Genomic DNA, 18,210 nt, shown 5'->3' on the forward strand with positions numbered 1-18,210 from the left:
CTGGAAAAAGGATGTGGAGAAAGCATGTTTTGAGATTTATATCTCACAGGGCACTGCTATGGGAACTTGAAGGATGAATAAGCTGAAAATACTGAAATGGCAACAGCTTTCCTTCTCTCTTACTCAGCGTCCCCTGGAGTACTTCCATTTTGCCTCACTTTTATCAGATGTCTTAGATTTGTCAACTTCACTTTTCCTCTCAAATTGAGGTCTCCAACAGTTTTCATTTTCTGGTATTATTGTGAGTAATTTATTAGGTTACGTGTTTATGTTTAAATATAGATATTTTCACTTAATCCCTTCCCATATTTTCTATTTCCTGTGCACCCTTTATCCCTTCATTTCTCTCTCATGATGCTCTCTTGAGTCAAAGGTCAATGGCATAATGAGTCATAAAATGGGGTAAAGTGCTCAGATAATCATAATTTAGGGAGATACTGATTTCCGTTCTCAGAGATACTTAGTCTGCAGGATGTCTATCTAAAGTCTTCTATGACTCTGATCAAAATGTTTTCTTTGAGAATTCTGAGTATATTTGGAAACACAATGCACTGAAGAGATGGCGTTCTTTTGGGTATTTCCAAATACAGGTCTTCACTACCTTGCTGTTAGGGACTGGGGAAAGCAAGCCAATGGCTAGCTCTTCTCTCATGTTCTTAATCAAGAGACCCTGCAATGTGGGACGTGTTCGTCATTCTGTTTTCATCCTCTGTGCCTAGCACTTAGGCAGTTCCTTCCCTCCGATGAGGGAAGGAAAAAATGTTCAGGGAGTGCCTACCCTGAGCTGCACACCTGGGGATGCCGGCTCAGTTCCGAACCCCAGTCTGCATTCTGGTTTGAAGTTTGACTAGTTTAAAATGACCATGTCATTGAGTCTCACAACACCCCGGTTCTTTCCTAAAGAAGCAGTCTTTCTGAAAGAAAACCCATTAATGCAACCTGATTATAGAAGGAATGTTCTGAACATGATCTACAAAGTCATACTGTGACAGGATAAAATGCAGCCTGCCCACACCCACCCACACACAGAGCACACACACGGTATAGATTCTTTTTTAAAATTTTTTTTTCTGCCAAGGAGCAGGGAAAAAAAGAAACAGTTCTATTCCTTCCCCTCCTGTGTTCAAAGCCTGGACGGAGGCCAGTGTCCTAATCAGTTCTCATTGGCCCTGGAGGAATCAGAACCTTTTGTAAAATATAATAAAGGGCATAAAATCATGATAAAATGCATGAAAAAGCAGTGCCTTTGGTTAGGGAACTAGAAATAATTTAGCAGAACAGATGGATTGCATTGGTTTGGTATTATTGAGGACATGAAAGGGCTCATTTTGTGGCAGTTCCAAACGAAGAGAAAATGTCCAGCTTCAATCTGACAAGTCAAAAAAGTACCTGCCTTTGCTGGGGGAGACCCCACTTTCTTTAATCATTTTCAAAGTGGTGACATAGTAGGCAAGAATTTCCACTGAAATATTCCATTTTCTGGAAATATTTCATCCAATGTCCCTAAATAGAGGGAGATGCGTTGTTTTTTTTCCAACAAAAATCCACAGGGCTGCAACTTACAGAATTAAAAAATCATAAATGACTTATGAGTGTCACAGTTATCCACTGTTACAAATTCCATACTTACATTTAATGAATTGGTTCATGGCCTGGTCATTATTCTTGATACACTTTTCTCTCTTAAACAACGAAAAAAATCTGGTCGCATGCATATGCCCAGGTGTACCTACTGGAGTTTTCACATAACTGCTTCTTTCAATGTAACATAAAAGAAGGTTCTATGCTCTTCCCCCAACTGCATTCTCTCCTTCCATAGATTCTTCAGCATCTAATAAATTGTTCTCCCCACAATTTCCTGATAAAGAAAAGGTAGTAAAAACTGGAGGGAGGCAGGTGGCCCAGCAGGCTTTTGGTTCTTTTTGTTGGTCACATGGAAAGAGAGTGGATTGTAAGCCAAGTGTCCTTAGTTCTGGGTACTGACTCTCATGGTCCTTAATGTGATCATAGCCAGCTATGAGGTACATCTTGGGACCATTGTTTCTTCATATATAACCATAAGGAGGTTTGCCCAAATTATTTCTTTTAACTTTTTAAATTGATTTTTAGAGAGGAAGGGAGTGGAGAGACAGTGAAATATTGGAGCAGCTGTCTCCTGCATGCCCCCTACTGGGGATGCAGCCCACAACTCGGGCTTGTGCCCTGATAGGGAATCGAACCTGCAACCTTTCCATGCATGGGAAGACGCCCAACCAACTGAGCCACACTGGCCAGGGCTGTCCAAATTTTTTCAAAGCCCCCTTTCAGCCCAAAATAATAAGATTCTGTGTGAAATAACCTTAAACACAATAAAAACTCAATAAAATATTCTTTATGTTAATTTACAGGTTTGCCTTAGGCAAGCAAGTATAATAATTGAAATGATGGATTACTATGGTTGAGGCAAGGGAGGAGATCTGACTATGAGAGTTTTCAAACAAACTCTATTATTTGAAGTCCATTTTTATATATTTAATTATAATTGAAAAAGAAGAGTAATTTTTAAACTCATATTCTTAGTCTTTAACTTTAAAATGATGGACAATTTTCCCAATTTAAAAATTTTTTATGTGTGTAACTTTGGAGTTAGTGCCACTGATGCTTTCCAGGTAAATGCTAACTTTGGTTCCTCTCCATCTCCAAATATTTGGCTCCATTCACTTGTCTCGACTGCAGTTAGCTTATAAAGTTGAAACTTCATAAACTTAAGTTGCATTTTTGGGGCCATGATTTTTAACATCACCTGTGACTTGGAATAAGCTGCAGAAGTTGAAAAACTATGGATTCCTGGGTCCCACCTCCAGAGCTTCTGCTTAACTTTCAGTACAGCCTGGGCCTTCAGGTGCTTAGAGCCACCCGTGGATGTCCAAGGGCAGCCTCGGTGGAGAACCACGTGTTGGATGTCCTTTCTTCCTGTTTGTAAGTGAGCTAAAGACAGTGACGCTGTACTGACTGGCCAACAGTTGGGACTAAAGCAGCGGTTCTCAACCTGTGGGTTGCGACCCCTTTGGCGGTCGAATGACCCTTTCACAGGGGTCGCCTAAGACCATCTTGCATATCAGATATTTACATTACGATTCATAACAGTAGCAACATTACAGTTATGAAGTAGCAATGAAAATAATTTTATGGTTGGGTCACAACATGAGGAACTGTGTTTAAAGGACCAGAAGGTTGAGAACCACTGGACTAAAGAGTAGTTAAACAGTGGGCATGGAGAAGCCTGGGAGGTAAAAAGAAAAAATCTATCTGATCTTCAAAATGACAAGTGGCTTCTACTTGCCTGTGACACTGCTTGACTCACTCATTACATTTTTTTAAAAAATGTTTTTATTGATTTTTTTAGAGAGAGAGGAAGGGAGAGGGATAGAGAGATAAAACATTGATGAGAGAGGAGCATCATCAATGGGCTGCCTCCTGCATGCGCCCTACTAGGGATTGAGCCGGCAACCCGGGCTTGTGCCCTGACCAGGAAATTGAACCGCACCCTCTGGTCCTTGGGGCAACACTCAACTCCTAAGCCACACAGCCCAGGCTCAGTTATTAAAACTTATTTAAAAATATTTTAGGACATAGAGCAATTTCAAAAGCTTTTCAGAAAAACAACCAATCCCATTCAGTAAAAAGTCTGAGTGCTAAAAAGTATATGATATATATATTTTAAAATTTGATTCCCACCCATTTCAAATCATTATGCTCATCAGAAAGTAAAAAAAAAGTTATCTCTAAGTGGAATTGCTCAATTTTCACAATTTTTATGCAACTGACTCTCCTACATTTATAATTCTTTTTAAACATCATTGTAAATGAGCATTTTAATGGTTTAGGTTAAAGTACTGCTTTTTTAAATATAATAATCATGTATAAAGTAAATTGTCACAATAAACATTTTCTGTTACTTTAACACTGCAATTATCAGATGGCTGAAAAACTAATCTTCACCTGAGGACATTTTTTCCATTGATTTTTTACAAAGAGGGGAAGGGAGGGAGGGATGAGTGGAGGGATGGGGGGGGGAGAGAGAGAGAGAGAGAGAGAAACAGCCATGTGAGAAAGACAAATCAATTGGCTGTCTCCCACAGGGACCCAGACCTGGCCAAAGACTGAATTTGCAACCCAGGTATGTGTCCAGGAACTGAACCAGGACCCTTCAGTGCACAGGCCAATGCTCTAAAAATCCTATATCACTTTCCAGATGGATTCTGAAGGGCAGTGTGTCTTCTTTCTTTTGATTGGTCGTTTTCCATATTCTTCTTCTTCTTTTTTTTTTTTTGCAGAAATAGAAATCCAAACAAACAATTCTGAATCACCTTAATTCTTACTATAGGCTGCGCAAGCATTTTTAAGGTATTTATCTGCCCAGGTCCAATCTGCTGTGGTGTACAAATCTCCTTCAGAATAATGACATAACGTATTGGTTTACTCATCACATCTAGATCGTTTGTACTGCGTCCTAAGTCTGCTATATCCTTAGAGACAATTCACAAGACTCTCTGCTTGAGTTTTTTTACTGCTTTGTGTTCGATTCTAAAACAGAAAAACACTTTTTTTTTTCAAACTAAACAAAGCAGTAAGCTGTTATGTGCTGCCATCTAGTTAGATTATCTATAAAACAAATGTTTAATTGCATTTTCGTGAATTTGCAGGCGTCAGTGCTCTGTAGCACTGAGGTCAGAAAACCTGCACATTCCAAAGGGTTTGATTTGCAAAAGGTATTTGAAAATCACCTGTGTGTGTGCAGGAACATGTGCTGGATACACCAGCCCTGAGCTCTTTGGCGTCCAGAGACTACACTGGACCAGCTCCCCACTTCTCTCACTGGAACTGTAGAGGAGTTCTAGAGGGGCAGCGGGCGCTTGGTTTGGGGACCCAGAATTGTTTTGTCATTACTTTGTGTTGGTGCTTAAATAAGAGTTAAAGATTGCAGCACAGCGTGCTGCTTATGCTTTTTACTTAGGAATTAAGAGAAGCAAAGTTATTCAATACTGGTCACAAAGAGGCAACGCGGAGTCCACATAACGTGCAATCCAACAAAAGCATTATAAAATGTTGTTATTCTCAAAACAAATGTGAGAGCAAGCAAATGTCTGTGGGTGGCTTGGTGGGGCTGAGAGTCATGAGCACTTCTGGAAAAACAACTGCCAGTGCATTTCTAACAGATGATGGGTCCATCTCCGCAATTTCCCAAACCCAGGCGAGCGCATTCTTTCCCTCAGGGGACACACACACGTCAGAAACCTGGGGACCTTGTCCAAGAGCCTGTTCCTGAAGAGGACACCAAAGGACCTCTTGAGATCTCTTTCTCACGGTGACCAGAGAGCTGCTGGTTTTGCATTTTACTCCCGACCAAATCACTAAACTAAGTTTGGATGCTTCAGCAGGGGGAAAAGTAAATGGTACTGGTGTGGAGGAATACGAAGCACCTCAATTTTTCAAAAACAGCGCCACGTCATGCCAAAAGAAGTTAACCCGCGGTACCATGGTAACCTAACACAATGAGGACCAAGGTTTTCTCTGGCTGCTAATCAGGACTAGTAAGCACGGCCAATTTACACTACAGCTTACAAACTAAAAGCAGTGTGTTTACTAAAACAGCCGGCAAATGCTGTCTGCTCTTAACCAAAGAAAGGGTTATGTTCTAAATGAACTCCTCAGCCATCTAACTCCATACAACACTGAAGCTGGAAGGGAGGCTGCCCGGCACCCTCATCAGTAAGGTTAAATGTTTTGACAAATGTACACAGATAATTGATGGCAGGACTAAGGTCAACGCTAATGTTGAACAATAACCTTTGAGGCATCCATTTTGGTTAATGTGCTACATTGCTAAATGAAACGACACAATACATAAATTTGATTTGTGGACCAGTCTATTGTTTTGAAACAATTGAGCCCTCCCGGTGCTTTCAAATTGCTCTCTCTTCTATCATATCATTGTTGAATTGCAAAACTGGCTACGCTGTTGACTGAGGGAAGCTGGCTCTTCTCTGTGTGCCAGCAGAACCGGGACTCCTTGCACTCTGTCCCAGGGAAACAGTAATCTAAACAGACAAAGGAGCTTGACTATAGATAGAATAAAGGAGGGCAAGATCTGCAACATGAGGTCTTGCATACTTGCTCCGTTGCACTCTGATATATGGTATCTCTTCCTTGCTCTCTTGCTCAGAGGGCCCCTCTGAGGCTGTTAAGACTACGGAGGCTGCTGACCACAGTCTTTCTCGTTTTAGGTATTCCCCCAGCTCGATCAATGAGTCTTTAAAATTGCGGCAATATAAATCCCCTTGGGAGTTTAATGACCTATTTATTTTTGTGATCCCACCAGATGGTAACCTCCTTGAAGGCAGGGGATGCTTCTTCTCAGTATTGTATCTGCAGCTCTGAACACAGAAGCCTGGAAAATGCAAATTCTTGATAGATACTGTTGAATGGATAGATCCCTGTTTTCAAAGTGTGGTGCCCAGATCAGCAGTATCAGGATTACCCACACGCATGTTAGGAATGCAAATTCTCGAACCCTACTCCTATTAAATCTGAAACTCGGGCTAGAGCCCCCAAAAGCCCTGTTTTAACAAGCCTCCAGGGGATGCTAACATTCTAATATATGCTAATATTTTGAGTCCCACTGTAATCAATGAATGAATCATTTACCTAGCCACAGGTTTCTGCTTGCTGGCCAGGTATAAGTCCCCAGAGCTCTGTCAACTCCTTCTCTAAAGCACATGGATTTAATGAACAAAATGAATTGACCAACAAAATAAGACCTGAAGCATGGAGGCATGGAACAGACTGGCATACCTCGATGTGGGGGTGGTGGGATAAGAAGAGAGAAACCAGAGAACTTATATAGTTGTATATATAGCCTATGGACATGGAAAATAGGATAGTGAAGAACTGGGAGAAGGGAGGGTTAGGGGATGAGAGAAAGGAGTAAAGGGGGAAAATGAGAGCTATATGTAATAATATCAACAATAAAATATATATAAATAATTTTTAAAAATGCCTTGTAATAAAAATTGGAGATGAAAAAAATATATATACACACACATTGATTATGTTATTTAAAAAAAAAAGCACGGGTTGATCCCTATCTATGGCAGATATACAGACAATGGCAGGAAAATTGTGTTCAAAGATGGCAGATTGCTATCTGGATAGTGGAAAATAATACATTGCTCAACTTGCATGTGTTATTTCTTATTTGAACATACCCTTTTCTATAAAATCTAATAAAACAATTGAGTTGAGTTCTTATTTTCACAACCAGGAGAGGAACTTGTCCATACCACTCAAGAGAGAGCCATAATGTATTCACCACGGCTCGTACTCAAATTCCCTGAAGTCCGAGACACACAGAGTTTAGCTCCTCAGGAAAGCTTGCTGTAGACATACCCACGGAACAGAGCTGGACGCTAACTCTAGGCAACTTAGAAAGGCAGACCTGATTCTCCTTCAGTCCTTGAGCCATCAAGGTAAATGTTCATTCACATCCAAACTGGAACTTAACTTCTCTTGGACTGAGAAAGTCAAGTTCAATTGGAAGATACTGTCATTGGCCTTGATTGCTTTAGAAGGCTCATGAACACTAGCCAGGAAGCTCGTTAGCATAAGAACCTTCTTGTCTTTCAATCAGATAATGCATCCCCATGAACCCAATCTCTTGCCATTTATGGTGTGCTTTTCTCCTGGCTTTTCAGCATCTGACTATAATGAGTTGTGGTGAATTGCTCAAAGGTTTGTTGCATGTTTTGGGGTTTGCTTTTTCCCCCCACAGCATTGAAATTTCCAAATTAATGTGGCTTGAGATAGAAAGGTTAGAATCCTTAGAGAGGGTTTAAAAATCCTATATAATAAAAGGCTAATATGCAAATAGACTGAACAGCTGAACAACCGGTCGCTATGACGTGCGCTGACCATCAGGGGCGCGAGTAGAACATGGCAGGCATTGGCCACGGTGGGATTGTAGAGCAGGTGAGTGGGGGCGCCAGACCAAGGCAGGGCACCAGTCGCTGAGCCTCTGGTGGTTACTGAAAATTCTTTGCTCCTGCGCACTGCGGTCCCACTCGGCGCTCACACCTGCTGCTGGCACCCGGCGCCAGCCCTGATTGCTTGGTGCGGTCAGCGGGTGCAAGCGCCGACTGCCAGCTCCGATCGCCCTGAGGGCTTCTCCACCTCCCCCTGCTCCTGAGGGGCAATCAGGGCAGGAGCCACCACTCGTACCTGCTGACGGCAGTGGCCCCGCTCACACCCGCTGCTGGCGACGGCCCCAATTGCTCTGCGCTGTCAGTGGGTGTGAGTGAGGCCAGCTCTGTCAGCGTCAGTGCGTGGGAGTGGCAGCAGTGGGAGGGGGGCTGCTGGCAGACAGGGGACCGGGAGCCAAAGCAGGAGGGGCTGGGCAGGGGTGCCGAGGATGGGCCGAGACCTGCCCCTGGGCCCACCGCAGCCTCGTGGCCCACAGTTCCTTTCAAGGTGCACGAATTCATGCACTGGGCCCCTAGTATATTAATAAATGTGTATATTAGAATTAATGTGTCAAATAAAAGCTTTACAATAAAATTCACAATGGACAAGTATCAGTTGTGCTTACTGGGGAGATTACTGGCTAAGAAAATAGATTCTGCTATTTCTGAGTGTGCTAAACTGGTCTGCAACAATCCCTGTATGTTCCTTTTATTTCATTTCCTCAACCCCTGCTCTTCTGGTAGAAACAATCAAGAAGAGACATTAAGTTGTGTTTCTTTTGGTTCTATGTTTTATACCTTTTGGTAGTATTTTTTTTCTTATATAGAACATTAAAATCTATAGAAAAGGATAACATTTGTTTAGCTAATGATCATTTCCCAAAATGCCACTTTATATTTTAAAATCATTCATACAGAGGCAAAGGGATGTTGCATCCTAGATGCCTTAAATTATTTTTTAATTATTTTAGAAATTCTACTTTATATTTTGGATTAGGTCAGCATAAAGTCATTGATATTTGATAATAGAGGAGCAAATAAACACACATAGGCAACAATTTCATCCCTTAAGAAAGCAGACACCTAGTGAAGCATTATGTTAGCATTATTGTGAAGTTTTGGACCAGCCTTTTGTGCTTGGTCTTCATTAAGATCAACTCTTCTGATCTGGGCCTTCAAGTGCACTACTTATTGTGTGGTTGTTTGCCAAAGAGACTCTTACCTAGCTTCCTGGTCTGGGACTAGACTCACTCATATATCCTCATCAACCCCCAGTGCTTCTGGCATTTCACCTGGGTCTGCTCTCCCATCAGTCCATGTGTCCTATGAATGAACTTTCGTGGTTTCCAAGAATACACGACTAAAATAATGTGATGTATGAGGAAATGAAAAGGAAGACTGGGCAGAAATGGATGGTAACAGACAGATTTGAAGACCGTTGTGGACCATATATTTCTGTACTTTGCTCCCTTAGAGAGTTTAAAAATCCTATATAATAAAAGGCTAATATGCAAATAGACTGAACAGCTGAACAACCGGTCGCTATGACGTGCGCTGACCATCAGGGGCGCGAGTAGAACATGGCAGGCATTGGCCACGGTGGGATTGTAGAGCAGGTGAGTGGGGGCGCCAGACCAAGGCAGGGCACCAGTCGCTGAGCCTCTGGTGGTTACTGAAAATTCTTTGCTCCTGCGCACTGCGGTCCCACTCGGCGCTCACACCTGCTGCTGGCACCCGGCGCCAGCCCTGATTGCTTGGTGCGGTCAGCGGGTGCAAGCGCCGACTGCCAGCTCCGATCGCCCTGAGGGCTTCTCCACCTCCCCCTGCTCCTGAGGGGCAATCAGGGCAGGAGCCACCACTCGTACCTGCTGACGGCAGTGGCCCCGCTCACACCCGCTGCTGGCGACGGCCCCAATTGCTCTGCGCTGTCAGTGGGTGTGAGTGAGGCCAGCTCTGTCAGCGTCAGTGCGTGGGAGTGGCAGCAGTGGGAGGGGGGCTGCTGGCAGACAGGGGACCGGGAGCCAAAGCAGGAGGGGCTGGGCAGGGGTGCCGAGGATGGGCCGAGACCTGCCCCTGGGCCCACCGCAGCCTCGTGGCCCACAGTTCCTTTCAAGGTGCACGAATTCATGCACTGGGCCCCTAGTATATTAATAAATGTGTATATTAGAATTAATGTGTCAAATAAAAGCTTTACAATAAAATTCACAATGGACAAGTATCAGTTGTGCTTACTGGGGAGATTACTGGCTAAGAAAATAGATTCTGCTATTTCTGAGTGTGCTAAACTGGTCTGCAACAATCCCTGTATGTTCCTTTTATTTCATTTCCTCAACCCCTGCTCTTCTGGTAGAAACAATCAAGAAGAGACATTAAGTTGTGTTTCTTTTGGTTCTATGTTTTATACCTTTTGGTAGTATTTTTTTTCTTATATAGAACATTAAAATCTATAGAAAAGGATAACATTTGTTTAGCTAATGATCATTTCCCAAAATGCCACTTTATATTTTAAAATCATTCATACAGAGGCAAAGGGATGTTGCATCCTAGATGCCTTAAATTATTTTTTAATGATTTTAGAAATTCTACTTTATATTTTGGATTAGGTCAGCATAAAGTCATTGATATTTGATAATAGAGGAGCAAATAAACACACATAGGCAACAATTTCATCCCTTAAGAAAGCAGACACCTAGTGAAGCATTATGTTAGCATTATTGTGAAGTTTTGGACCAGCCTTTTGTGCTTGGTCTTCATTAAGATCAACTCTTCTGATCTGGGCCTTCAAGTGCACTACTTATTGTGTGGTTGTTTGCCAAAGAGACTCTTACCTAGCTTCCTGGTCTGGGACTAGACTCACTCATATATCCTCATCAACCCCCCAGTGCTTCTGGCATTTCACCTGGGTCTGCTCTCCCATCAGTCCATGTGTCCTATGAATGAACTTTCGTGGTTTCCAAGAATACACGACTAAAATAATGTGATGTATGAGGAAATGAAAAGGAAGACTGGGCAGAAATGGATGGTAACAGACAGATTTGAAGACCGTTGTGGACCATATATTTCTGTACTTTGCTCCGCTTATAAACAGTGTCCCTTCAGTTAAGAGATGTAAGAAACACCACAATCTAACAACCCACTGAGTGCTGTGACGAGCCATTGCTAATTTGGAGCGGCCGGGGTAAGGCTCCAGGGTATAACAAAGACCCGAAAGTGAAAAGATGTAAACAGCAATGCCTTCCCTGAGCAAAGCACAGAAAGATTGCCAAGCTGGGAAACATTTACAGTAGATGTGAAAAGTGAGCCCAGCTAGTGTAGTTCAGCCAAGAGGCCACTGGTTCCATTCCCAGTCGGGGCACATGCCCGAGTTGTGTGCTCAATCCCCTGTAGGGGGTGTGGAGGAGGTGGCTGATCGATGATGTTTCTCTCTCATGGATGTTTCTATCTTTCTATCCCTCTTCCTTCCTCTCTCTCTAAAAAATCAATAAAATATATATTTTTTAAAAAGTGAGACAGGAATGTTCACATGAATAAATGTCCATTAAGACCAGTCCACTGCAAATGAGTCCCTTGGTGGTTTATGGGCTCCAGATGGGATTGTGCAGACAACAGAGTGGTTTGGCCTCCAAACTGTATTGTCAATACCATGGCAACCTTAACACTAACTCTAAAACTTACCAAAGAGCTCTGGCTGTGTTTCTCAGTGGCTAGAGCATCAGCCCAAGCACTAAAGGGTCAGAGCTTTGATTCCAGTCCAGGGCACATACCTGGGTTGCAGGTTTGATGCCAGGCCCAGTCTGGGTGAGTGCGAGAAGCAACCAATTGATGTGTCTCTCTCACATCGAGGTTTCATTTCTCTCTCTCCTTCTCTGCCCTCTCTTCCGCTCTCTCTCAAAAATCAACGGAAAAATAGCCTTGAATGAGGATCAACAAAAAGTAAAATAAAAAAAATAAAATTTAGCAAAGAGTATGAAAGCCGCCTGCCATTTAATATGGATGCTACCAGCAAAAGGTGACGCCTTGGATGAGGATGAACAAAAAGTAAAATAAAAAAATAAAATTTAGCAAAGAGTATGAAAGCCACCTGCCATTTAATATGGATGCTACCAGCAAAAGGTGACTAATACACTTTCACTCAGGAAAGAATGAGAGAAATAAATCTCGCTCAAATTCCTTCACTTGGGGTTTTGAGATAAAGGATACATTTAGTCAAAAGCAGAACGCTAAATACGAAAAACATTTGACAATTCCACTGTAAACATATAATAAAACTTGTGAAACTAAATCTGCACCACTGCTCTGGAGTACTCATTCCCAGTCCCAGCTGCTCAATGACCCAGGGACGTTATCTAGGATTTGAGGTACACAATATAACGGTTTAGTTCCCCTGTAAGATGAGATAGGTTATTCATCTTCGAAAGAGAAAATGAATGAGGAAAATAATTTATCATTAGAAATGAATGCATTGAACGAATAAGTGCATCTTTGAAAGTTAGTTATTTTTCCTATTTTGCAGAGAAGATGATCAGATGGACATAACCCATCCTATCAAACATCGGCCAGTGCAGCTGACTCTGAAAGACGTCCCGTCCGCTTTGGCATTCCTATTTCAACTGAAATATAGTTTCACTTAAAACTAAATTAGCTTCGAATAGGAATTTTCTTGACTTCATTTTGGGTTGCCAAAAACTAATTAACTCAAAAAATAATAAAAAAAAGATTCCTCCTTAATCACAGTATAATAACTTTAATATGGTTTCAATGTATCAGTTTCCTCATGACATAACTATAATAAAAATATTATCCATTTGCCCTAACTGGTTTGGCTCAGCGGATAGAGCATCGGCCTGTGGACTGAGGGGTCCCAGGTTCGATTCCAGTCAAGGGCATGTACCTTGGTTGCGGGCACATCCCCAGTGGGGAGTGTGCAGGAGGCAGCTGATCGATGTTTCTCTCTCATCCGATGTTTCTAACTCTCTATCCCTCTCCCTTCCTATCTGCAAAAAATCAATAAAATATATTTAAAAAATATTATCCATTTCATTTCTTCTTAAAAATGGGAGCCTTTTTGAATTGTTCATCATTTTTACTTTTAATCTTCGAAAGCCTAAATAAACAGATTTTTCTAAATGAAAAATGGGACTCATCAGGAACCTATAGAAATGAGTCTAAAGAAATATTGATAAAAGTATTCAACCCTGTACCATAGAAATATAAAAACAACAGCCCCATCAGTAAAAACAAATGACTCTTCTTGGTAAGAGGACAGTTAATCTTCTAAATAAATTCATTTCCATGAGACAACACTGACATATATCTGAGTTCAGTAGAGCTTATAACACAAAATAATAACTACTTAGCATTTAGCACTTGAGAGTTTGTGAAGAGTTTCTCCATTAACTCAAGAAATGATATCTACCTGGATATAGGAATGCTAGCACGTCTACAAAACAAATGCTGCAATGATAGCACACGCATTAGGCGCTACTCAGTCTGTCAACACTGACTGAGCACCTACTGTGTGCCCAAGCCAGTCAGGTCATCAGTTCTATGCTACTAGTGCCGATGGATGATGGTTCATCAATCATGGTGTTGGTGCTACAGAGTTAACATTTTTCTACTGCTACCCAAATGAATACTGGCCCCTTTGCATGATTTATTTAAGTAAGTAAAAGAGTGTGGCCAATTCAGGATTACCTCACATTTATTTAGCAGCCCAGTTTCTTGCAGCCGTGACCAGATGCTCTGTATCCGTCCAGCATGCTCAGGGTGGGTGGTGGAATTGCCACAAATGCACTGGTGTTTCAGCATCAGAGGGTCATAGGCAATCCCTGCCGGACAAAGAACACACAGCACAAGACTGAGTAACTATACATAGTTAGTTAGTTATATTGTGTACCTCAATACAATATGATTACTCAGAAAGGCATTCTTTTTCAAATAAATTTACTAATAGAGAAATAATACATATCCATCAATTCCTAGGAGCATGTAAGAGGTACTGAGTCCTGTGTATCTGGACATATAAGCAAAAAATCAACCCCTGGATTAATCAGCACTCAGACCCTAGCTTAGTAAATCTGTAAAGTACATGAAGATAGTGATATTTAAAAAAAACATATTGTAAAACTTTAGACTAAAAAACAAAAACAAATTTTAGGGTATCTTAAATCATTATGAAGTATTTTTGACAGATAATTCAATTTAGTAGAGGTTTACATTTTATCGTTAAAGCCACAAAATGAGCTGACTTTCCATTGCGAATTTATTTCATGAGTAATTCTAGCCTCATTTTAGATCAGGTTACATCTTTGTAATAAATTGGAAGATTTTCCAACTGCTTGCCTGTTCTGCTTAGCAACGCCTTCAAAGTTGTGCAGAAAAAGTTTCTCCTTTGCTTACTGTGCTTTTTTTATAATTTAGGCTAATCTGTAAGCAATATGGGTATTGTAGATCTTATAATATTGTGGGACAATTGCAGTATTTCTTTTAAAAAAGTAAGTCAATTGCAATCCCTTTAGTAAAAATTACAGAGATACTTAATGAATAAAATCTGCTTTTAACCATGAGTTAACATATTTCATATTTCAGTTAGACCCTATGCTGGGAAAGATTTGATAAAAATTTGATGAAATGAACTATTAAAGATACATAAAATAGGACTTACTAAAGTAACAAATTACATTATAATTATAACTGGTTAATTTTGAAAAGATTTCCACCCTTAATCCAATTCCTGGGGCGGGGGGACACATGTTACAAAATTACCTGTCATAAGAAATTATTTAACCAATATTCCAATAAATTAGCATCAAAATACACTCTCTGGGGAATGAATCCATGTTAAGATATTAAAAAGCAAAAGCAAGTATCTATTCAAAAACAGCTAAGTACCAACTATTTGTGTTATAAAGTAAGTTTAATGAATGAATGAATTTTATTCCCCCTTTGACTTAAGTATCATGTTAGAAAAATATTACTCCAGAAGTGAAAGTATTTGTTCCTGAGTATACTAAAATCATGCAGAAGAATGACATATATATTTTGAAACCATGTGGTAATAATTACGTCTAAGTATATATAATATTCATTCTTAACACTCAAATAGCCTCAAAATCTATCTCGACCCCTGAGTCTTTCACACTGTCAGCCTCAGAACCGATCTCTTCTCTTAGCAGTACATTTGCACAGTTGTCTATTCAATTACCCATTCACAGTCTCCATTTGGATGTCTCAGCTTTGAGTTCATGATCTTAAACCTCACACCTTTTCCTCATTTCGGGAAAGGACATCATGATCCACCATTGTTCCTGCAAGGAATCTTAGTCTCCTCTTGACACTCCCTATCCAATGAAAAAACATGTAGTGTGTATTTTTCTTCCAAAGTACGTCTTGAATTACTTCTTATCTCCAATGCCAAAACCATAGACAATCAATCCAAGGTGCTATTTATTACCTCTAATCTGAACTCCTGAGATAGCCCTGGAATAGGTTACCCGACTTCACTCTATCCCATCTGCCACACAACAATAGCTGATGGGATTGCCTTTTCTCAAGGTCAGCATATAGATAGGCCCCTCCCCTTTTCTCCAGCTTCACAGCACACACCTCCCTCTCCTGATCTCTTACTTCTCCCACAAAGGCCTACCTTCCATTTCACAAAGGGATCATAATCATATCAGCCTTGCATTCTTCATACATGCTGTTCCATCTATGCCAAAAATTCTTCCTTCCAGCCTTCATTTGGCTAATTCCTATTCATTCTTCAAGGCTGTTTTAATGTCACTTCCTCAACAAAGCATTCCCTGAGATCTCTAAATTAGGTTTCCTACCACATGCACTCACAGCATCTTCTAGATTTTCAGAGCATTTATCACATTATTTAATTGGTGTATAACTTGTAAATTATGCATTTCTTCATCTGGTATGATCTATGAAAGCACAGACTAGAGTTGTACTGTTTAACCTCTGAACTCTTTGTCTCTGGAAACATGCTTGGGATATAGTAGATTCTCAAAAGTATTTTTAATGAATAAATAAAAAACATACGTACAGAGGAGCAAAAGTAGTGAGTATGAGAAACACAGATTTTACTCTTATATTATTATTTTATTAATTATTGTATTTATTTTCCATAGGAACAATTGTAAACCTACTTTTGCCCCATCCTATAAATGAAAAGATGCAAGAACTAGGTCAGATATCTCCCTTATGAAGCCTTCCTTGATGAACCTAACTAATAGATCTCCTTGGATTCCTGGAAGTCTTGTAGCCTTCTTTAGCATAATACCTTTTATTTTATATCTTATCATCCTAGTGGCAAGTATCTCTAAAATGGGCATTTAATGTGCTCATCTTTATATATCTATGTGACACTTTGCACTAAAGGAAGTGAATGAATATTTTTAAATAAAGTTCAAATGAAGACATGAAAGAAGGCAGAAAGGAAAGCAGGCAATCATAAAAAAGAAATTCCAAAATGTAAATATATAAAGGACTTGTCTTCACAATTCAGATACATCAAGTATTTATGAGTTGCTATTACATAACAAACATGATTTAACATATTTTCAACCACAGTTTCATAATACACAAAGTAAAATATACATAAGCAATACACAAAAATGAAAATATAGTATCTCCCTCATTTTAAAGACATATTCTTCAGAAGTAGAGATTCAAATGATTAAGTTGCTTATTTATTTATTTTTTTTACTATTTCATCTCTTGACATATCTAACTTCATCTCGATAGTAACTGCTCCTCTTTTAATATTTTCTCTATAAACCACTGCCAACAAAAATTATGAAACAGGTTATAGTAGCTGGAAGTTATTGCCAAGTATCTGGAGATTATAACACAAAGTCCAGGAGCTCTTGGAAAGACATTTGAATTTAAGGAGAAATAAATAAAGTCTGGAACCCTATACCTGCACTTATTCATCTTAATGATGTAGCAATGAGGTGTTAACAGGTACACTGCAAGGTGAGACTTTAACCTCATCCTTCATCTCCATTCTTTTCCTTTTTCTTTTTTTCTTTTCAGAAACAAAGACTTATAGGGTGAGAAACAATCCTGCTCTTCTCTTCTCTTTGGGATTCATATGGAATTCTACTTTTCTTTGACCCATTCTGCCACATGGGTCACCACTTGCAACATAAACCAGTGGATCCATCTCTCTCGTGATCAATGGGATGAGTTAAAATTAGGATTTGTGGAAATACAAGAGTCTTAACATAAAGTATTTACCTGCATTTTAAACCCTACTAGTTTATTTTCTACAAAAAGAAAACATCCTCAAAAAATTTTGATAGATATTTTGGACTTTGTGCTTTCTATGGATTTTAGTTTTATTAAATAAGGTAAGTATTTGAAGTACCTTACTAGCTTTCACAGAAGTTGGTTTAGTTGCACACCATGATTCTATTGTGCATTAGACTCTGACTAAAGAGATAATATTACAAAGAAATAATTTACTCACAGGTTACGTAAAGTAACCTAGTGTTGGGGTAAAGAAGGCTTTAAGTTGTACTGGGTGGTAGGGAAGATAAAGTCAATCAAGTTTATTTGCCATTAAATTCTTGTTTCAATGAATCCCATTTGGTATGAACAAGCACAGTGACATCATCGTCTGCCTGTTGTGAAGCAATGGCCGAGCCTCATCTCTGTTAGGAATCATTGAATAGAAGAGATGACTAAGATAGAATACTTTGCCTTTCCCTTAGTTATCAGATCACATAAAAATGCCATGCCTTGACTTTAAACAGAATGAAAAGAGCACCTCTTGAATTGAGTATTATTACTCAGATTCAAATACAACATAAAATCCATTTGAATATGCGGCAACCTGACTCTACAACACACATCCTTCATTGTCACTACAGCAGCTGCGTGATGTGCTCTTTGTGTGCATCTTAGAAACCTCTTTACCCAGCATCTGTAGGGCCACCAGGTAGAAGCTGCCTCTCAGTCTCTGCTTCTTGGTCCAGTCAAGTCCTCACAGGAAATGAACTGGAGACTTCATCTTTCAACAACGGACTGACTCAGACATTTTCCCCTTGGAACATTGCTTTGTTCTTCATAAAAAGGGGCCGGTGTGGCTACTACAATTGGCTGCTGGAAATCCACATGAAGAGTGAAGGCTTGAATGGTGTGCCTTGAAAATTATGTGAGTTTAGTATTAAATATATTTTTAGTTGTATCAAAAAGCATAGAT

General features: G+C 40.1%; 1 protein-coding gene across 1 annotated transcript in view; it reads right to left on the minus strand.

Moving 5' to 3' along the window:
• The window catches only part of HDAC9 (histone deacetylase 9), an 846,941-nt gene that overhangs the window by 224,985 nt on the left and 603,746 nt on the right, over positions 1-18,210 (minus strand). The window contains exon 15 of the mRNA XM_014544651.1: positions 13,692-13,825. Coding sequence (XP_014400137.1) covers positions 13,692-13,825 — 134 coding nt within the window. The remainder of the gene's footprint in view (positions 1-13,691; positions 13,826-18,210) is intronic.

This window comes from Myotis brandtii, unplaced genomic scaffold (assembly GCF_000412655.1).
Source record: "Myotis brandtii unplaced genomic scaffold, ASM41265v1 scaffold374, whole genome shotgun sequence".
Lineage (NCBI taxonomy): Eukaryota > Metazoa > Chordata > Mammalia > Chiroptera > Vespertilionidae > Myotis > Myotis brandtii.